This window comes from Rhopilema esculentum, chromosome 12 (genome assembly GCF_057945365.1).
Source record: "Rhopilema esculentum isolate cy_ngs chromosome 12, ASM5794536v1, whole genome shotgun sequence".
Classification (NCBI taxonomy): Eukaryota; Metazoa; Cnidaria; class Scyphozoa; order Rhizostomeae; family Rhizostomatidae; genus Rhopilema; species Rhopilema esculentum.
In genome coordinates this window covers 8424566-8447882 of record NC_142826.1, presented here as the reverse complement: position 1 = coordinate 8447882, position 23317 = coordinate 8424566, and the positions used below count along the sequence as shown (strand labels likewise).

Below are 23317 nucleotides of genomic sequence, written 5' to 3'. Positions count from 1 at the left end.
ATCTACTGAGAGAGCTTCTCCTAAAGGAACTTCTCTGCAAACAACATCTTATGTAATTATTTGTTATTCCCTGTTATAAGTATTTTATGTAATGTGTAAACATTGTATGTCACTAGTTTTAATGTAGTTATAGTGAGATATTGTATGTAGTGGAATTTTAAAATATGAAAAACTTAACTGAGCTGAACTGAACTATGTTCATATGTATGAAAAAATTAAAAATTTTTGTTAGATTTTTGTCGGAAAATCTCAGTTTTTCGACCCTCCTAAGAAATTTCCTATCCACGCCACTGGGTACCTTTCATGGCTCTTACCAGTTAGTATAGGTTTTATGGATCTTTTTCAGTAGTACTTTTATCTAAGAACGAGATTAAAAGCTTAAAAACAGCGTTTCTTATTCAAAAGGTCTGCTAAATATTCAATAGTGTGGATCTCCTTAGCAAAATGGAAAATACAAGAAACAAAAATGTCTGCTTTTTATAATTCAAATAGAAGTTTGCGTCGGGTTTTCCAGTTTTTGCAATTTTGATAAATATGGCCGAACCACCAAGATCTTTGGATTCAAGAACTGTTACTTGCTTGGGAAACCCATCAATCTGGAGACGAATTATATTTAGGTAACTCGTTACCTTTAATGTGTTTCTAAACCATAATAAAAAATACAATACATGATCAAAAATGTTTTTACAACACACTGGGTCTCGTGAAATCCTTGGCCCAAAGGTCCAGTAGCCTAAAACAACCTGGAGACCGTTATTGATAACGTAACTAATGGATGGAATGGTATGCAATCGTTATCTCTAAGAACCAGATAATTTTTTCCGAGGCTCGATGTTCTTGTTCTTTGGATAATTAGAGGGTCGAATGTTCTTAATGCTGTTCTAATTTCTAAAAATTTTTCTATAACCCTATGTTGTTTCTTATTTTATCTAGGGCTAGTCATAGGAGCGTGTTGACCCACCGGGACTCAGGAAATTTCCCGGAAGGGATCTTAAAACCTTTCATGTGGGCCCCTTTCATGTGATTTTTTACCACTCCCGTAGCTGGTCATGTTCTTACAATATTCTTTTTTGGCAAATCAAGCCTCGGTGATTTTGAAAAGATTGTTCTTTTAAAAGAGATTTAACCCTGGCATGTTTTCAACAAAGGTTCTGGTTTGAAGGTTTCATGCAAATGAAAAGCCTAAAAGGTCAGAGTGAAAGAGTAAAGCGTTTTCTGCCAGACGACTTATGTATGATATCGTTATTTTTCACATTGATAACATATATTGAGGGTCGGCAAGAGCACTTTTGCTTAAAAGACCCTTGGTAAGAAGCGATGAAATCAAGGTTTATTCCAGACTCATATTCACTGATATGTTTTAAATAAGGTAGTTTACGATTCAAATTTGCAGTTGATCCCGTCTCTGTAAACATTTACATCGAAATTTTGTTAAAAAAAGAAGCGCATTTACTTATGGCCCTTATGCTTGATATTGATTAGAAATGAATAGGTAACTTTGAAGGAATCTCAAACGGGGATCATCCTTAAGTACTTACGCTTAAAAAGAGATCCAGCAACTTATTGAGACATCTCATTACTTATAAATGAAGTCAATGGCTCTGAAGACTAGAGGTCGTTGTTTGGAAAACGCGATTGCTTACATTGAAATTGCATAAAAATATGGTTTCTCGAAGCAAATGCCAGTTGGTGAGCTAAAACAAAATTTAAATTAGGACACTGCCACACTATCTGAAGAAAAGTCACAGTAATAATTACTGAATCGTTGCTTTACCGATCCCCCGGCTTCGCAGCACATACTAAGCAGAAACCAATACAATCCAGGAGGCAGGGCTCTTAATGACAGAGATTTCCGGGATGTGCTGTGAAACGTCCAGTGTTCTAACGATTGTTTGGCTGCACCACCCCAAGATTACACGAGAAACAGTAAACGTTAACTTTTGTCGTTTGAAAATACTTTGGCGTATTGTGTATTCAACTCTATAAAGGATTCGTAGCAGTTCCAATGAAAGAGGATGCATCGTAGCCCTGTTTTTGTTTACTGATCTATGGTTGGCGCATTTACACAAATTTCCATGAAAGTAGCGTCTTATATTGAAAAGAGGAAAGTCTCTTAAGTTGAAACTGGTTCGAAAATTGTTAGTTTTGGACGCGAAAAAGTAAAGAAAGTACAAAGTCAACGGCGGGCATGGCAGAGAAAAGGTTTGAAGTTGTGTTTTATCATTAATGAGAAATGTCTCTTATTATGCGATAAAAATTTCCATAAGTTGATAAATTGATATTTGTTAAAGAGAACTGGAATAACCTCGATTTGTTTGGCTAACAAACCTATTTGTGTTCTTGTCGTGCGGTTGAATTTTAGATTCATGAATGGTCAAACTCAAAAGCTTAAGGTTGACTGTGATTTATACATTCACGGCTTGGTTGTGAGCGAACCAACAACGGTGAATCTTTAGATTTTTGTTGAGGTCAAAACGAACCGCTTCAACATTGACAAAATGTTTGTGCTCTCACCAGATCCGGTCTGACGTAAAAAAATTGATGTAAATTTTAGAAAACAGTTATTAGCTTTTCGCAATTATGTGTGATTTTGTTGAGGAGCTCTGAAACCCAACTGAAGTTGTTGGTTATTGAACTTGGGACGGAGGACGGAATAACTGTTTTAGAAGAAAAAGGTGACAGGACTTGCTGTTGAAGAACTCTTTATTGATTTAGAGTGGCTTATAATTATGACTCAAGCTTCTCGAAGGAGTGGAAGCAACTAAATATTGACCGTTATCAACCAAGGTTTGGTGATAAGGACTAATATTTACTGTCAAGCATTTTCAATGGCATGGCAAGGTTCATGATTGGAATGAGGGGATGCGGGGAAGAGCAGGGAATGAGGGGATGCGGGGAATATGGGGGTCTCTCAGGATCAACAGAATGTGTAGGGTTGCTTAGAATTCCTGAGTTCCTGCAATGCAAATTCATTCATAAATCAAGTTTGTATAATGTTGCGTCTTACTGAAAGTGCGAATAAATTTTACGCGAGACAAAGAGGCTTCAGTTTTCTCTGGCTCGTTATTTGTCATCTCCGATGAAAGGAATTAACACCATTTTAAAAGAACATTATTCTTGTCTCTAAGCACAGCCAAGTGAATAATATGCCTGTTCAAAAGAGGCTGTACATTGGTGTTGGTTTTAACAAGTACGTCATTATAAGCTTTGTGTGTATTTCGTCATCAGGTCAATGTTAAATTATATTGCAGCTGGGAAAACCAGTTGTGAAAAACCCAGGATAAAAGAAAAAGGATAGAATGTGACATTTGTATCCACAATGTCAATGCAGATCTTATACAATAGAGAATGCGGTTGGTGTTTATGCTCAAGAAGCAATGCTTTTCATGGTTACAGAAACACTTCGGTGTTTTTAAAACTATTTATTAGAAACCTGGACTTTTAATCGCGTAATAAATTGAAAATCCAAAAATATATTAGCTGCAGGGTGGTAGACTAAATGGGAATGTCGTAGAATGAAATGTAAACACTGATACAAAATGGCAGGCATGTATCTTTTGGACATAGTGAACAAGTCATCGCTTTACTTCACAGGACGTAAGAGTTGCCAAAATACTTACTTCGACAAGACTGCTCACTTCTACTTGCTCCTTCTCCTACAGTCTGGCTTCTAAATATAGAACACATTTTTACAGTTAATTCAATTAAGTAAATCTGTTTTTTGTTTTAACCCTGGCTTGTGGAAACGCTGCCTTAATGTCGGGGTACGAATCTGTCTAGTTTTAAATTGACCTCAAAATCCTCTTCGTTTATCAAGCCGTTTAAGTTTGAAGGCGATAAAGTCTGACCGTATAATTTTTGTAGATGTCCCCTATTATTTGCGCATTCGCTTAGATTTACCCTCTTGTTTCTACCAGCGGTCCCCCACCCGTCGGTCCCGTTGTCGTCATGAAAGGAAGCAATGGTTTCTTGCCATGATTTTATTGGTGTAAAGGCATAATAAATTATGTATTGACATATGAATTTATGGGAGGCCTGTCTGAGAAACAGTAGGGCTACCCTAATAATGAAAACTGAACAAAACAATTCAAATGTAGACATTCCAATTTTAAATAAATGTTCGTCAGCTTCAAAAGAAAAAAATCCTCTAACTAAATAGAAAAATTCGACAAACCATCGCTAGTGAAGGGGGAGGGGAGGAAGGGGGGAGCGTGAAGAGAAAAGGCTTGCTTGAAGGAGTGGCTTTTCCGTGAGATTTTTTTAGTGTAGGACGAGGGTAGTAATTAGAGATTGTATAGGGCCAAGTAGCGTCTTCCCTCGCTGAAAGTTTGTTATGAAAAGTTGATCAAAATATCGGATATCCCTTCCTTTGACTGCGGCGAATACTTGTGTGCTCGCAAAGAATACTCACCGGCCTCGTAATCCGATTTCGCTTCACACAAATGTGCGATTTTATGCTTTAGACTCAGGGTTTATCAATTACTGTGTCAACAATATGATAAACAGGCTTATACTGAATTCGCACCAAGCTCAATCAAATCGTGAGCGTAGAATTAATTGGATTTCAGGAATTCTTCTAACATAAATTGTTACTGCATGGATAAACGGTCCGGAGATGGGCATAAAGCTTCTATAGGACGGGAAAAGTTTCAAATAAATTATACCCCGGCTAGTTTTGTGAAAAAATTGTTTGATTTCAATGCTCATCAGAAAATACATTGGTGGAGCATGCTCACATCGAATTGAAAACCGTGTTTTAATTGAACACTCGTTTCCGAATTATTTTAAAATGTAATGTTTCGTGATAGTTTGCAATCGTTTTCGTATAGGTGTACCCTGGGTACCAGACTCACTATATAAAATAATAATGATCTATTCTATTTTATATATAGTGAGTCTGGTACCCAGGGTAGTATTGGTGCTGCTTGTGATGTCTATTTTATGACGATGGAAAGCTTTTATAGCAATGTTTGGTTATGACAACTTTCTATAACCCTAAACTGGTCACCAGGCCTTTGTTTCGATGATTTCTCTTTGAGATTTAGTTGATGTTATAGTTTGTATAAAGGCTGCTGTTTCTTCTTTTTGTTGGCTATCAAGAGCAATCACCGAGGTTATCAAAAAGATCGTACTTCGTTGTTTTTTCGGTTCGCTGAATACACTCATTTTTTATAAGAAGCTGGCTGTAAGAAACGAGTACTGGACAGTCAGAAAAACAATAGAAACTATTAAATCGCGATAAAACTGAGAACAATGAAATTTTGTAAAATCCAAGAACATGATAACCCTGTTGACCTAGAACTTAAGACTTCCCACATGTAAATACAGCATCAGAACGAAAGCAAATCGCTTGCCGTGATAAAAAAGTCACGAACATTTCATAACATCATTCATGACATCACAATTTAGAAACTCCTAAGAAACAATGAGTATTGAAATTTCCAGAACATCTAGAAACTGGAGAACTCAACATCGACCTTTATTTCTTATTAAAAAATGAGTGCAACTGTTAAGTAGTCAGTTGCTACACCAGTGGCGTTGCCAGCTCAAAAAAACTGGGGTGGACAAAAACAACCTTTCTCGGCCACGCCCTTCAGAGAGGCCTTTTAAAAGGGGATGACGTTATTTCATATTTCATGATAATACCTTGCAATTATTTCATATTTTAAAATTACCAAATTGCTTCGAAATTGTCAAATGTTCCATTCTGCCTTAAGGTGTCAGGAAAAGTTAGAACGACTCACAAACAAAATGGACCGAGTCTTCAAAACCAATCTTTGCAGCTAAAAATATTGGAAATGTATAAAGAATTTGTTCGGAAAAAAGCCAAAGGACCCCGTACTTTAGTAGAAATAGGGAATTAATTCTCTTTGGAACTGTGGTGATCATTTGGTACTTTTTAGAGAATCTAAGGACACCGGACGAAATATTTATCTTTGTTTTGTTCAACTTATTCTTGAACATATATGTACCAAAACAAATAGTCCAAGTCTCGGAGGGTACAACCAGAACGGGCCCACAGACATGCCCAGGAGACACACTGTGCTAGAAAGATTTGTGAATTTTGAATTTCGGGGCATCTTCTTTGGCTCTGCTGACCGCCTAGAGCCCTAATGACCAGAAAACGCATTTGTTTAATTGATTCTTCATACTATAGTCATACTGTTACTTCCAGTCACTTGCAGTCTTAAGTGCATTAAATAGCATAAAATGATGCTAAAATAAAGTTAATGCGAAGCTAAAACTAAGTGAAACCAACTCTTACGATGTTCTCAAGAAGAAATCAAAATAAATACTACAGATCGACTGGGAATTATGCATAACCATTAGCAGCCAGCCTAACCAAGATTTTGAAGGTTTAAATGATAAGAGTAAAGGCAACTGATCATTTTAAGCCTTGGAAACATTCTGGCAGATAACGGGAAGTCACGTTCACGTTACAAGCTCTTTCTGATGGTATTATTAGATTTGACAAAATTCGAAAGTCGAAATTTTTCTGGCCGTGCATTTTTCATGCTTCCAGAAACTTGACTTCCAGTCAATTACCAGAATACTTCCAAGACAGTTGAAGTGGGCCAAATTCTCTTTACGGTTGCGTGTTCGTGGCTTTTGATAATATTTCCTCATAGTTTGATCTATTATAGTTATTTCGTTTTGTGTCAAATAACGTAACTATTAATCACTTTTAGCATTGTTTATTGGCACCATACTGAATTCAAAGATATGGCCAGAAAGAATTCATAGTATGCATGTGTGGAACAATCAATGTAGATAAAAACATTTCCATGATATTATTTGATGTTGGTAATTTTCCTAAACGTGAAGTATGAAGAGCCTTTTAAACCCCTAAAAAGGTTTGAAATTTTTAAAAGAAAAGCCCAAGCGTGATATTGTATCTCAACAGCTCTACAGATTAATAGTCACTTGAGTCAGTGCTGTTATCAAATAGATAATTCTCGCACAAAATTTTAAAGAGGTATTCAGATATTTTGTTATTTAATATTTCATACAGGGAACCAAAGTTATTTCATATTTCGGAATCAATCTGATCAGCCCAGCTCTCCCCCCCCCCTCCCCCAAGGTTTTTCAACGGATTTCGGGAAATTAGAAAGTCCACTTCTGGGAAAACTGGACATGTCCACCCCAGTCAACCCCGGGGCGACGCCACTGTGCTACTCTCTTTAAAATCGACCCAATCTGATTCTGTCGGAAAGTTAATGTTTTTGACTTTTAGCCAACAATGTTTTGGCAGTTTTCTGTGGCTCTCGCGTTCGAGTTTGTGCGGCTCTCGCGTCCAAGGTAGTGTGGAAGTCTTCAGTCATTGTTTTAGTCACATGGTTGTTGGATTTATCGAAGCTGCAAGTTGTGAAAATTGCGTGATTCCAACCGCAGAGGGAGGACTCAGTGAACCCAGCTTGGGTAGGTCGTCCTGCGTGGTAAATGCGGTTGCCGTGAATAGGTTAACAGGTTTAAGAATGGAATTGTGATTGTGCATCAATGTAATTATCGCACACAAAAAAGCATAATGAAAATTATTGGATTCAAATTAGTACCTAAACCAAAAGGAGCGGACACGAACAATCCAGAGAGGTGCCGTGTTTTGCCAGATGTCATACTTTTAGGAGAGTGTTTCCTTACCCTAGGCGATATGTGGTTCGTTGAAGCAGTCAAAAAATCCTCGACGTGTATGACACGAGATAATCGGATTATCCAAACCGGATTCTTCACCTTTGCCCCAAAAGGTTTTTTACCAAGTCAGAGAAACTGTGTTTTTTATAGAATAAGCATTAGGTACAATTGTAAAAACATAAAAAAGAGCAGAAGTACAGAAATTTTCAGTTTCTTGCTTTAAGGGAGGTCAGTTTAATGGGAGAGCATCGCTGACAAAGCCTAGCATTCATCAAAGCCATTCATCTTTTATGATTGCATGTCTTACTGTTGTTCTACAGTTGACTGTACAGGACCAATGAACGTGACTTTTGTTGCGAGCTCATAAGTTTTATCAGTCTCCGAAGATAATCACTGTCGGCCTTTCGTCCAAGCGAAAAAATGTAAAGGATGCTACAGATTTTATGTAACTCTAAGGAAGACAAATTATCTTAGAATAATATTTATCCTCATCTCGCCTGAAGAGCCAGACCTAAATAATGTTCAAGGACTAATCTAGCCATTTCGATCCTGATTTATTCTTTATTTAGACAGATGTAAGAATCACTGAAATGAATAGTTCTTTAGGCATATGCTGTGATATCTTAACCAGGAACACTTGCATGTCATTTTATTCAAATGCGTCGATGATTTAGAAAATGTTCTTTTTAACATTCGGAATAATTTCCACCTTGATAAGATTATTCCCTGTATCCTGTAACATTGTTTTGCAAGGGGGTGCTTCTTCTTTAATCTACGGTGAACAAGAATTTTTTCGGGCGTTTCCAACAGTCCGATTAGACTCGAGCCTTTAAATCCTTTTGTCATTGTTGTGTGTTGGAGATCAGGTCATACGTCTCTGCCTTGCTGATAACTTGGCTTTGAGACCCCGTGCTGCACTTTCAGCTTAGCCAAACTGGATTAAAACATTTTGGAAACATGTAATTGCATTAGCAGTTTAGAATGCGAATGTTACAGCATAATGATCAAGGTCGTGGCTGCTCCTTTACCTACTATCTGTAACTTTTTTAGTGGATTACGTTTGATCACTCCGTCCCAAACCATCCAAAGTCTCAAGTCACCGGCAGACTTGCTATATCATTGCAGCTTTATACACTTTGTCATTATTAAATTCTGAACTTAGATGGATCCAAGTTTGGTGTTATTTTCCACTATCCATGCAAAGACATATTTTCAAAGATTCTGAGCTTCTGCCCTTCTCTTACCCTGGTGCCAGACTCTGAAAAGGTAACAACAAATGTAGTTCAGCGTATTGCACGTCGATGAATAATTTGCAAAAATTAATACAATTAAAAAATGACTTTGTACATGAATGAAAGATAAGTACGACGTTTCGAGCATAAATAATTATAGTTTGAAAGATATATTTGAGTGGGGATTAGAAAGAAAGACTCATGCTCGAACCTCTTTTCTTTCCCTCCTCCACACCACCTCCTTCATCGCCACTGCATCGATCTATAAAACCCCATTATGGCCTTCTGAGGCTGTGGTACCTAGGAAACCCTCTTCTCTATATCAAGCGTTATTGTACCATAGACCAAAACATGGAAGGTTCTTGATGAATAGGTAACGTAACCTGGGGTTGTTCATCAAATCACTTTCATGAATGTTTGGAATGGAATTATGGCTTGATCTTTTAAATGCACTTAGCGAGTTTGAAAATTCAAAAAATGCCCAGCGGTATGAAAATCTAAAAGCTAAAAGTCCTTTTCACCATAAGCCTTTTAATGTAAAGATTCCGATTCAAACATATATGCCATATATTTATTCTGCCGCACTAATCAAAATTGTGAAAACTGGAACTTTAATCTAGAGAGATATGGGATTCCATACATGAAAAAGAGAGTGTCAACCACTAATAAGAGAATAAAAAAAGATATAATCGTTTTGCCAACCTTACATCTGTGTGATATTATGGCAAATTTGGATTTTCTGGGTTTTGCTGTGCTGAAATTTAAGCTTGCACTCAAAATGCAAAACTTTCGAACGATCGCATTTTCGGACAAAATTTCCTCAGATACATAAATTGTTTGGATTCTGGTTTTGTCCAAAACCTGTTTCGTCCGAAAATTTTTATCTTAAAATGTAAAGAAAAATAAGGCTACAAGTGAGCTTCTTACAGAAAGTTAAGATTTGAGCTAGTGTAGGAAGTTTTATCTCAGATTAAGCGTTTTATGGGGTTTCAGAACAGTAGTTGCCTTACGATTTTGTTGCCAAAAATGCTATGGCTTTCGAAGAATAGGTTATAAACTTACCTTACTTCTTTGATTTTATCAGCTGGCTTATTATTTCCATGCGTAGCAAAGATGCTGTTTCTACAAAGCTGTTGAAAACTGGACTTAGAACATATCTCACATTATACACAAATACATTTTTCGTCAGGCGATTATCGTCATAGGCAAAGCTGATTTTGGTATCTCATGCTTATAAATGACCAGGATATTTTATGCTGCTATTTTCTAAAATGATACTGTTAATAAGAGCCAAGGATTGAGCTGCAGGAGGCCTAAAGGAGATACAGCCCATATGTCTTATTTCTTAAAATTTAGAGGGCTGTGAACTTTGGCTAACTAAGATGGCGTGTGAATATAGGATAAGGTTTCAATTCCTTTAGTTTAGATCAATTATAAGGATCTGACGAGATATGCTTCATTAAGGTATGGTCAACATTTGATTTAAATAGAATAGGCCCCAACACACATAATTGTTATACCACATTAAAGAGTTTTGCATTTTGATGGGTTAAGCTCCTGAAACATGTCAGGTTCTTGATTTAAAAAACCCCAGAGAAGTGGAAAAAGCTCAGAACTTGGCTTGATCATAACATATTGCCCAAGATATTGCCAGTGAGTTCCAAGAAAAATGGCGGAATTAAAAAAGGTTACAGTTACACGTAGATTGCAACTGCTTTGGGGAATCGCTACAAAGATCAATGGAGAATGCCTCAATCAGAGCATTCATAAAAACAGGTGTTTTTATGATTTATCCAATAGCAGAAATAAAGGTTGGTTCTTGATACGATCTTGGCTAGGCATTCTTTTTTCTTTTCGCCAAAAGAGAATCGCCTTTGATTTGGCTATAACGAGCATGTTAATGATTAAAAAGGTGTCACGTCTTAAAGTGCACGATGTGAAACGAATCCATTTAAAATGGCAGATATGTCGAGGCTTTGACAGAGATCATGTTCGACTTAACAATTCAAACTTAATTTTCATTTCGTAGAAGCTTGGTTCCAAGGAATGGCCCAAGGCGTAAAAAGTTACTATTTTGCATAACTTTTACTGCGTTTTCAATACAGCTTTTTCCTATGAATATTAATAACATTGCTCAGGCTTTTAACGAGAAAAGAAAATATAAAACTTAGAAAAGAAGACTGTTTAATGTATAGTTATAAATGACGACCGGCTTTAGCAAAGTAATGTTCGCGATAATCTTCTTAACACAGATATTGGGACGCAATTCAGATAACTTAACGCTGTCTACGGAGCTGCTCTCCTTCAAGCTTTTATCAGGCTGGCAGACGTCTCCATTTCGAGCAAATTTTGAGCTCTATAATAACAACAATCTTATAGATAGAAAGACAACACAGAAAAATTATTTTCCAGAAAGTCAAACAAGAGATTTGCTGGGAAGGTACTAAGAAAAGCTTACTGTTAATTGGAGTTTTGGAATTGATGTACATTTTAGTTACGATATCCACATGTATATGGTCCTCAAGATCTAAGTTGTAGAGGTACTAAGCTATGCTGAAATTGTTCTTTTCTCACTGGTTAACTTTCCGAAAATGACAACAATCTAAAGAAACAACTCTTAAAGAAAAGCTGCATTTAGAAAGTGCAGTTGTTTTGAGTGATTGACCTACCAAGTAAAATCTGATAAGCTTCAAGCATTTAGCAAAATTTGAAAATTATTAAATGTCTCTTAAGCTGCCTTCTGTCAGCCTGTTTATTCGTGGAAGAAAAGTCAGTTGTGACAGGCCCAGAGACAGGACACATACTTTCAACTTGATCTTCAAATGGAAGTAATTAGAAAGATAGACGCGATTAAAGACTTGTTTTTGGATAGTTTCCAGATCTGTATTTCTGTCCTTTATTTAATTTTATCATAGAAACAGTCTTGAACCCTATATTGTTTCCAGCATACATATATCTTATCAACGATCAAAAAAGTTTGAAAATAAGTTTTCTTTTTCCTGCAAAATTACCCTGGATTTGTTTTTCATTTTCAATGTCACCAGCTTTTTCAATTGATATTTATGAACATTTGGCAAAAAAAGTTTGAAGAAGGTTAAGTTGCTTTGCAAAGTGACGTGTAAAACTTTCATTTTTTGTAAACTTGATGTTATCAGCAGGAGACAGTATCTGCAAAACATGCGAAACATCCTTCTTTGTGGTTAGTTTAGAAGTGTTGTATTAAACACCATGAACTAAAATAGAGCTAGGATAATGAAGCTATCTACTTTTCTTATAAGTTTGCTATTTGTCTTGTAGTCATTTTTATCACTGGCCGTGATCTTTCTATGAACATTTTTTAAGTCCTGAAAATCGTCAGTTTTTTGTAACATATTTTCGTAAATTGAGCAATTGAACGTTAAGATTCTTTATGGGTGTCCCAGAGGCAAGATTAACACAAAGTATAAGATTCTTTAAATGTCAAATATATGCTTATAAGGATATTTTGTTATTGTTAATCCTTATAATTATTACAGATTTACATCCATCTATTGTCCTGAATCTGGTAGCTTAAACGTTTAGCCTGTCTGCACCAAGATCCCAAGTAGAGTGTTTAGTGCCTTCAGGCGCTTTTTGGATGAAAGTGCCATTGAACATTAATCCTATGGAAATGTTATTTCCAGCCAAATCAAAATTACGATTGTCACCTCTTATTCTTTGATTACAACTTCCCATAAATCTTTGATAACTGCTTCTCAACTTGAGTTGAAATTTAATAAAGAGACCTTCCAAGAAATGATAACTTTAAATTCTTTTTGCAGACGATGCTTCACAATTCAGTTTTCTGCTCTGTGGATTTTGGCCTCCATATCTTTATCAACGTGCCAGTTACCACTAACCATGATCCAAAGACGTCCGTTTGGCATAGGTGAGAAAATTTTCTGTTTTACTACCTGGCTCTGTTTCTAATCTATTTGAAAGCAAGGATATTTATTTATTTGCTTATAAATTAGAAAGATGTATTATTTCTCAGGATGTGGCAAAGTAATCAGTGATTAGCAAAGTCTCTTTAAACCCTTGATATGCCTGGATTTGTTATCCTAAGATATTTGCAAGAAACAAACGCACTGTTTTCAATTTTCCAGAGTTTGGTTCCTATTATGTGGTTTAAGTAGCAAATAAAACGTAACCGTTCAATTAATGGTTTGGCCGTCTTGGGGATTTTCCAGGAAGCATTGCTTGGAATCTTTTCTGCATGAGCCTTTTAAGCCTTGGCCAAACTGGGCAACATTGTCGGGCAACATTCACAAATTCATAATGTTGCTCAAATGTTGTCCAGTTTGGCCACCATGTCAGCCGACAAATTCATCAAGAAATTTGTTGCTCGAATGTTTGGACATACTCAAACATTTTTCGGCAACATTTGTTGCTCAGCTCTATGTTGTCCAGTTTGGCCAAATTGTCGGGCAACAATTCACCTTAATTTCCCATCTAAGAAAAACAAACTTGCACAGTGACGTATTGCAAGACAGTATGCTCTACTCGATTAAAATAAAATGGCCTGTCAAAATTTAAGCTTTCAAGTTGATTGTACCGAATAGGAAGGAAACCATGGAGTGGAAGAATAGTTTAGGAAGAATAAAAAGTCTCGTCTGAAACAAGTCCAAATGCAAGCTCTTTGAAAAAACAAATCAGTCAAATGCTACCCGCGTGCTCGACCATAGAGTGCTAAGCAACAAAGGTGTTGTGATGTCAAAATCAGCTTCCAGTAGCTGCAGCTTGCTTTCTTTCTGCCATACTTATCCAAATTTTTGCTCAAATCAAATATGTCGCGGAAAACCCTATCAGATCATATTTGGCACGCTGTTTTGACAACATCATCAAAAGATGCTGTACGACAATGTTGCCCAGTTTGGCCACCATGTTTCGGCGACAAAAAAATTAACAAAATTTCGAGCAACATTGTCGGGCAACAATGTTGCCCAGTTTGGTCAAGGCTTTACTTGCAAGACCCAATACTTTGAAATGCATGGCCATGAAGGCAATTTGTGAGGGCCAAAAAGATGCTTATGCCATGAGGTATTTTCAATGTAATGGCTGGGTCTCTAGAGTTCAGAAAAGCTATATCCATGAATCTTTTGAACTAAAGTTCTTTGAAATTGAATTGAAGAAGAATCATCTATGGTTTGGTTTTTTTATGCAATGGCGTCCCTCAAAACTACTGTATCGTTGGATCATCTTCCTCCCGGCTCACAGCCATGGAACCGTTATATATTCTTGTCTCAAGGCTTAAGCAAACTGCATCAATCACTGAAGCTGGCAAAAAAGCCAATAACTCATTTAGAAATGCCTATTAATTTAACTTGATGTATAGTTTCCAAAGTAGATCATGCCTGAAACCCAAATCCTACCTGGGATTCCAGCTTCAGATTTGCATTTCGAGATCTTTGCAGCTTTTCGATTGTTATGTTATAAAATATAGTTGTGTTTTACTCTAATTGAAAGCGCCACCTTGCTCATTGTGACAAGTACAAACAGATTTCAGCAATTTCAAAACTTGTTAGCAAACTAATATTGTTTCATTTATCCTACCAACTTTGTGAGGAATTCTGATGCAAGTTTGGAAGTCGAAGGGGAAGGGGATGGGTTAGGCTCATAGCATGTTATATTCGGTTATTGTGTTCTTATATTCTTTCCTATTCTATAAAAGACGTACGAGGCGTGGTGCAAGAGGGTTGAATTCTCTTTTATAGAAGTGTCTTATGGGAATATTGATCGCAGTAATCGTGTCATTCTTTAGGACTTTCGAGCAGTAGTAAACTCAAACATTGTGTCTTATTAAGTGATATATAACAGATGAAATCTATCGTGTTACTTTTTCTATATCCAAAAAACCCCTAAAATGTCTTTCTAAACGATACGGTTTTAAGGATTGAGAGAAAATCGCTACATGCGGCATCAAATATAGTCAAAGGAAAATGTGAAAAATTTGAAACATCACAGTATAAATGGAAGGGATCCTTCTGATGTTGCATTGAGTTTTAAGACGGAAATAACTGCATTCCTCAGGCTATTAAGGGACTTCTCATTCTGACATATATTGAAAAATCCACAGCAAACATGCAACTATTATTTGTCTTGCACATCAAGCCATAAAAAAGATTCCAGGTTTATAAGCCGCAAATCCTTCTTACTGAAGGATTTCCTGCTCAAAATGTTTATTCGCTGTGATACCCAGCGTTTCAAAATAAGTATTCTAGTTTTTATGGGAAATTGTAATCGAGAGTGATGGGATATGACATCTTTGTTACACCAATGTAGGCAAAGTTTGATCGACCAAATAAAGATTATAAATATATGGTAAGATGCGGTTGGATGCAAATTTTGCAAGATGCCAAAGCATGTTTTCTTTTCTATATTTTCCTAGAGATCATTTCGCTATCATAATAATAATTCACGCCAACTCAGCTTTCAAAGGAACAGCTGCTCAGCAGTGAAATTTCCATTTTTATATGTAATCTTAAGAATCCTAAGTCTTAAGAATACTTTCTTCTAAAAAACTTTAAACAACGGATGCAGATTTTCGTCCCAGGTTTTCTCCTGTCACCGTCCCATCCTTCTGGCATATTCTTAAGACATTTGGGCTATAGGATATCTTGTACAAATGTACTTAATTCCTTGCACATGGTTTCAAAGACTTTCCGCAGAAATACAACGGCAAATTTGCAAGCTTTCACACCAGGAAAAAAGTCAGCACGTTAAAAAATAAGAAAATCAATATAAAGCAATTTTAAAGCAATACCACCCATTGATTTAATCTTATATCTAAATCATCCTCTAAATTACCTTAAGGATTCCCAGCTCGCTTTCCATTACATATAATCGTTCTCTCTTTTCATCTTAATGTTTGCTAATTTATTCAAATGAAACGCACATCAATGTCACGGCACGCATATACAGTACAACCTCTTTTCCATGAACAGTTTTACTGATACAGAAAATGATATAGGTAGGAGGGTAACTTTTGTCGGTTCCTTTCTTTTATGAGGCCTGAATCACGTATAGAAGTCCTTAATTCCCATTTAACCTCGTCTTTATTAGACGAATTTCTCCATGACAAATTATTATTCATTTTACAGACAGTAAACTGTTTACAATTCATAACTGGATTTGTTTACCTTCATAATGCTTTTCATCGAAGACATGTTGTCCTCGATCTTCTTTAATAAATGTTCTGCAACAGATGCATACTTAGTCTCGTGTTGTGATAACGCATGCGTTGAAAGGCTTGAAGGCTTTACCAAATTTACAGGAGTTCCCCTTCTGCCTAATTCCTATTCTGTCTCTGGTCCAACTGTTGTATGTTTCTATAAGTTCCACAATACCTTTACGACCAGGGCATCAATAACTTCTTTTATTATTTGGTAAACGACTTTGGTTTTAACACATATGTTGTTTGATTACCAAGAATCGAGAAAAATGATTTTAATATTTGCAAATAAATGTAAAGTTTATTGAAGGATAAGAAATATAGAGTAAAAAATTGATAAGGACATGAATTTATATTTATGGATTATGCGAAAGATGGTTATGTGTAGAATGAGAATAAAGTTATAAATCCATTGAAAAACAAAGTTTAAGTGTTTTATGTTGCTGCTAATTGGAAAAAAGCTACCATTCTGTCCTTTCAGGAAATATCCTGTTGAATCTAGTCACATCGTTCAACTTTACTATAAAGAGAAAAGGACCAAGAATAAAGCCCTGCTGAAATTACACAAAAATTATAAAATGTTGCTATGCCCTTTTTATGTATGGATTAGACTGCTTATCCATTAATGCCAAAACAAACTGCAGCGAAGGAACCTATGTAGAGACCTGTAGGCCTATGGTATCTGTTCTTGTCTCTTTCGACAAAATTTTACAGCGATATTTGATAATATTGAAGAAGGTTATTGCCCCTTACAATTGGTGATATATTCAGTGTATCTTGTTCAAATCAGAAATGAGCGATTTTTTGATCGAGGCACACGCAGGTTCCTCCTACTAACGCTGGACAAGAAATGTAATTCTTGACGTGCACATCCTTTGACGAACTTCATACCGATCGACAGTCGACAGATCGATAATTTTATTCAAAAATATAATTATAACTCTGATGCATAATGCATAAAAGTCTATAGCTTAGGCTACTTCTCAGGAAGAAACTAAAGAACAAATGCATGTGAATTCACTGATATCTTCAACTATATTACCAACAGTAAATTAATATATTATTAAAATGCTAGTTATAATTAACACTGGCTTTCCTATCTAGATTTTATGTACTTTCCAGTAAACAGTTTTTCGGTACTCTAAACTAAAACTCAAGGTCATCCTTGTAGAAAATGTATTAGAATTTCTTGCGCTGCTGAAGTTTCTAATTTCCAAAATATGTATGTAATTACTGCCACAAGGAATGAAGTAATTAAAATTCGACTCTTTTTGTTTATTTTTAATGGTCGCTTGTTTTTTCGTTTATGTGCCCATCCTTAAACATGGTTGCCTTGCCGTAGTCAATGATAAATGCACTCATTTGTGATACAAGAACGTCCATTGATAAGAATCAGTAAAAGCAATAATCGAGTCGAAGTTATTGATGATATGAATCCTTATTAATTGAAACACAAAAATTAATTAAAATGATACACTTGAAAACAACGGAAACTACTTTGAAAAATATATTCAATTTCTAAAGAAGGATGCCTGCATTTGAAAAGGAGGCAATCCTATTATGGTCCCAAATAGATAAAAGATACTTCTAAATCGGAACCTCCTACTTAAATGTTATGATGTTAATATGAATGATACTTGTGAGCAATTTGCTAATTATATCTAGTGTTAAGAAGAATACCAAAACTTTAAATATAATATTCAGCTAAGCTGGATCATACTGTATTAGAGCTTCGCCCTTCTTTTGATCATGACTTTGAGTAACAATCATCTGCTTTTGATAAGATTTATAGGTGAATCACGAGCCAAAGACTTCGTGTACACGAATCAAAAGATTGACTAGAGATGTAATTTAGATTAATAAGATAAATTCTTCACTGGAGATTTCTCAGCTTTTGTCGAGTTGCTCTGTCTGAGTCAGATCTACAGTACTTCATTGTAGCATTTCTATATCATTTCTATGGTCTTTAGTAGGGCTGTGTATTTTGATATTTCGCGCTGGGGATTTTTATGTTAACGACATTTTTAAACGATACATCTTTACAAGTACAACCTCTAAAGCTGAAGGGCACGATAAGATCCCAGTAAAACTAGTGAGAGACGCTGCTGATATTTTATATAAGCCATTAGCAGCTATTTTCAATTCCTCTCTTGAAAGCGGTGTTTTTTGAACATATGGAAAGTAGCCAGGGTAGCATCAGTCTTAAAGACTGGATCGAAAACTGTTTTGAACAGCTACCGGCCAATATCCATACTCTCGGTATTCTCCAAGCTAATCGAGAAAATCGCACATGATCAAGTCTCCACCCTTTTGAAGGAAAAAAGCATGCTCTCAAAATGTTAGCATGCATTTCGAAAGCTGCACAACACGTTGACCTCACTACTCAATGTCACTGACTCATGGTTCTCAAATGCCGATAAACGAAAGATAAATATTAGCATCTTCCTTTATCTAAAGGAGGCATTTGACACTGTGGATCACAAAAATTTTCTTTCTAAGCTATCAAAGTATGGGATAGGAGGAACCCCTCATCAATGGTTCAGATCATACCTAAGTGATTGGATACAATGCTGCCGAGATACTGCCAAATCAATGGTTCCAGTTCACAACAAAAAAGGTTCAGTGTTGTATTCCTCAGGGTTCGTGCCTTGGGCCCCTCCTTTTCATCCTATACGTAAATGATTTTGAGCGATGCTTAGAAAAAAGCTCAGCAAATATGTATACAGACGACACTAGCATAACATGCTCTGCAAAAGACATTGAGAAACTGTGCAATGGCTTGAAAACTGAGGGTAAGAACATTACAGAGGGGATGCGGCAAAATAAGCTTAGTCTGAACACCAATAAAACTGAATATATGGTAATTGGTCATAAAAGACGAATTAACCATATCCAGGGGGAGATAAATGCGGAAATAAATGGAGAAAAATATCTCGGGGTCACTATCGATGAAAACCTATCTTGGAACAACCAGTACAAGAGGCTTAAATGTAAACTCAAAAGTGGTCTTTCTTCGTTGAGGAAACTTAAAAACATACTGCCACAGTCGAAATTGGACCAGGTTTACTGGGCACTTTTCAAGAGCCATCTAAGATACGGTGATGAATTATAGGGAAGTCTGTCCGCTAGAAAGCTTGAACATTTTCAGCGTCTTCAAGACAGGGCCCAATCATTAATTGAAAGTGCTAAAATTTGAGGACGGGTGGACTTGTAAATGGCTTCCAGTTTCGAACCTAATTAAATACGACAGGGCCAAAATGGCGTACAAAATGATGAATGGTCTTTGCCCTGACAGCCTTAGAGGTAAATTTAACACTAGATTAGAGATATCTAGTTATTCGACAAGGAATCAGCTTGATATTGACATCCCAAGGCAAAATTTGGAATTGTGACACGTAATTTATTGAGGTACCAAGGGTGACTCTGGAGAGCCATTGCCATCCAGGTCTTAAAAAAACCCCTGCTTTTACTAAATTCACGTTCAAAGGCTGGAATTTCTTGCTCTTGCAGATTGAAAATATTGATGAAAGTTGATGGAATATTCTTCCGCATCTATGACATCTGGCACACAAGCAAGTTTGTGTGATAATCGCAAAGGAGTTTTGAATAGAAGACAATTTAGCTTTTGTTTCTAATATGGAGTTTGTCGATTTTGAAAATGATCCAATCCATCCATGCTGAAAGTTCGCTTTTGGCACGCCACAGGTTTTACGCCAGTAGTTTTGGTGGCTGATTTTTACCGACAGCTTGTCTAAATTCGAGGGGCACGCCACGTCACGCTAAGCAACCATCACGGGAGGATACGTAGTATGTTATATTTGTCTGACAGGGATGTGCCGTTTATCAGGGTATTTTTTCACGTACCTTAAATTGTATAATATTGTATCGTTTTTATATGAAAACGGTACACAGGCATCAGTGGCGTAGCCAGGGTTAGGAGGTTCGGGGGCCGTAACAGTACTGCTCCATGGGTCTATCCACTGGAAATATTTTGCAGACCACGCCTTTCTGACAACGGGAAAACGGCTCCTGTTGGAAAAATATTTCAAGTAAGGTATGCCATTTGTAAGTGTCATCAGTAAGGACCAAGATACTTTTCTTCAAATGGAACTCCCTTGCAAGCGAAGCGAGCAGATAATGTTTGCAACCACGCCCTATAGATTAGCTTAGAATGTATCAACTGTCAACTGCTTGCTCATAACTTGAATTTGAAATACCTATTGCAGTTTGCACTTTTCTTAGAAACCAACTTTCTTAGGCTAAGGGGGGATAAATTTTTCTAGGTTGGAGGGGGGGGGGGCTGCCGGGCTCGAAGAGCGACAAATAAGCAGTTTGCCTTTTATTAAATCTGCAATATGTTCTGTTTTTCTGTTTTTAAGGTGAAACATTTAATATCGTTATCAAGTTGTATCGTTTTATAAAAATGCAGAAATCTCTCCAGATTTCCATTGTTTTTAATTGCAAAATATTCAGGAGAAACGGAAGGTGAACCCGAAATAACTACATCAGGAGTGTCCAATTTTTGTTGAGTGGGCTATTGACAAAATCTTACTGCACAGGCGGGCAAGACGAAAAATTATGTTAATCATCAGCAGATTTTGTATTGACAATAATTTGATTAATTATCACAGTTAGATAAAGATTTAAATGGTAAATTACATAAAGTGTTCCACGAAAAATTTATCAACGTGAAATATTAAATTTTTTGTTTTCAGAATTTTTTTTACCTCACACATTAAACTCATGGTCGACGTGCAAAGAAAGTCATTTAAACGTTTCTCTGTATGCTTAGATTGTCGCTTGATTTGGTCTGTTCAGCTTCGTAATAGAAACGTCTGCTTATAATGCCTTATAATGAGAAAGTATACCCAACAATTAGAAACTGTGCCTAATAATGGATCATAAAAATATACCTAAGCACCATAGATATATATACTCAATATAATCAAGGGATGAAATTATTGACTTTGCACGGGCCACAGAGTGTGTCCTCGCGAGCCGTATGTCAGACACCCCTGCCATACACATGAAGGGTTCAAAGTGAATGCGCTTAAACATGCAGTGTATACACAAAAAGGAAAATGTATTGCAACACCCAAATCAATATGGCATCCAATAAAACAAAAGTTTTGCTAACTGGTACCTTTACACTGAAACATTCCCCTCAAAAATAAACATAATCATACTAAATCAGGAATCAAATTCTTTGAAATTTATTAAGGATTCCGAAATACTTAAAATTACAATATTAACGTAAGAAGTTATACAGTTATTAGAAAAAAATATTTGCAATGGTAAAATCAAAATATTAACAGGACAAGAAGCGAGTAGTTGTGATAACACTTCATGTAACTTTTCTTTCGATTCTTAAGGTTTTAAATTTTTTTAAAGAAAATGATAGCAAAATAGTGGGAGTTTAGGGAACAGCAAATGGGGTCATCAGTCCCGCCTCTGTTAGCCCTGAAATTCTTCAACTCATCTTGGTACAGTTAAGCCCAAATAAATTGGAAAATCATCAACTAGCAACGTGTAAGTTAACGCAATGAAATATGCGGAAAAGATAGAAAACAGCCTTTTTGGTGGAACCAAATCAATGCTAAGAAAATGAGGGAGGAACTCTTTTTCATAAAAGCAATACATCCCTCTTGCAAAGCTATATGTACTTAAATTTACCTGAAAATCTGTAAGCTCTATGTCCTTCCTTTGGCATCACAAAACGCAATCTTAAAACAAGGGAATATTTCTTGTTGCAAATGAAAATGGTCTGATATGAAATCCACGAGGTTTATTAAGGTCCAAAAAGCTGGACGTCGCTCCTTATTCATATAGACATTGAATTGAAATATTTCTCTAGCACACCGTAGCAACAGGGAAAGCTTGCTGATCTCGAATCTAAAATGGCTCCCTTGGATAGAACGAAAACTTTCTTATTGAGTAAACTGATCACTTAAAACTGAAGAAGTCGTAGATTAGAGTGCGTTACTGCCCATATGACAAAAACCAAAAATGAATTTAGAAAAAAGATCTTGGACAAGGAAGAACTTTGGCAGTTCCCATTCAGCCAGGCAGCAGTTGATAGCTGTCACATTCCCATCAAATGTCCCCCAGAAGGTGCAAATGCCAAAAAGGAATATCATAATTTAAATAATTTTTAAGAGTCTCTGGTGAATACGAACTTTATCATGGATCATGGATGGATAAAGTCTGGCGCCTTTCATAACACTGGGCTTGCCCAGCCTCATTTCAGAGCGGAATAATTTCAATGCATTAAATTTGGCGCATAAGGAGAGCGACGTTTGACTCGGTGTCGCTCCACAGTCGCATAATGCGAATGGTCCTGCTTCTCCAAATTAATTTTGCCGCACCTAATTTATGCTGCTGCACTAAATCGAGTCAAACGTCGCTTTTCTCCAGCGCCTAATACAACTATTAGATTCGGCGCATGAGGAGAGCGACGTTGACTTGGGCCTGATTGAGGCAGAAAGCCAGAGAATTTCACAAGGCAATCAACGACTATGTACTCCGTGTTGACTTGATGATTAAGCATATAGTGTAGGCGAAACAGTTATAAGAGAACAAACAGCAATGAAGTTTGTATGAAAAACCTGTTAAAGTCAATTAGGGATTTTGGAAGATTAAAATAGACGTTTGAGGGAGGGGATGAAAAGTTGAAGGAGAAGAACTGTACTAAACATAAGATTTTGTTTCATAAGATTTGATTTGTTGGAAGATTACACGAAATGACGGAAACATACTGAAGTACTTTTCATCAGACTCTCTTCAGATTATAAAGGTCGTACGTTATGTTTCCGCTATCGCGTGCCTTCTTCAAATTTTGCGGTACCAAAACTAATTTGATTTTATTGAGTGATTATATGGCATTCCCTCATGATTCCGTCTTTAATGCATCAAAGAAAGCTTGCATGAATTTAGCAGAAATTGTTCTTTCTTCCCCACAAGTTTCGTATTATAGTAAAGTGGGGGGGCAAGGGAAAATTTCACACCTATAACAAAAGATTTTGTGAAAAGTTATTTTGTTTTGCAGAAAATTGGGGGGTCAAGGCCCCCGGCCCCCTTCGTCGGAGGCCCTGCATTTTGCAGAAGTTGCCCTTGGTTTTAGCCAATGGGCCAAACAATGTCCTATTCGTTAATGATACAAACACAAACAGTTTACTGTTTTCTTTTAACGGAGAAGTCAAGTTGGTAAATCGTCTCAGACTCAATTAGAATAAAGGTGTTTCTCTTTGGTAGATCGACTTATTTTTTT

The 23317-nt window shown here is 36.5% G+C and overlaps 1 protein-coding gene across 8 annotated transcripts in view; it reads left to right on the top strand.

The window, feature by feature from the left end:
- Window positions 1-1442: 1442 nt before the first annotated feature.
- The window catches only part of LOC135681348 (uncharacterized), an 87905-nt gene continuing 66030 nt past the window's right edge, over window positions 1443-23317 (top strand). For 3 of the 8 annotated variants that reach the window (XM_089111740.1, XM_089111741.1, XM_065195774.2), the window contains exons 1-2: window positions 1451-2202; window positions 12662-12768. In XM_089111740.1, the coding sequence (XP_088967866.1) occupies window positions 2189-2202; window positions 12662-12768 (121 nt within the window). In that variant the 5' untranslated portion in view covers window positions 1451-2188. Of the gene's footprint in view, window positions 2203-12661; window positions 12769-23317 lie in introns of all 8 variants that reach the window. The other 5 variants (XM_089111745.1, XM_065195775.2, XM_089111743.1 and 2 more) reach the window with 4 other exon arrangements.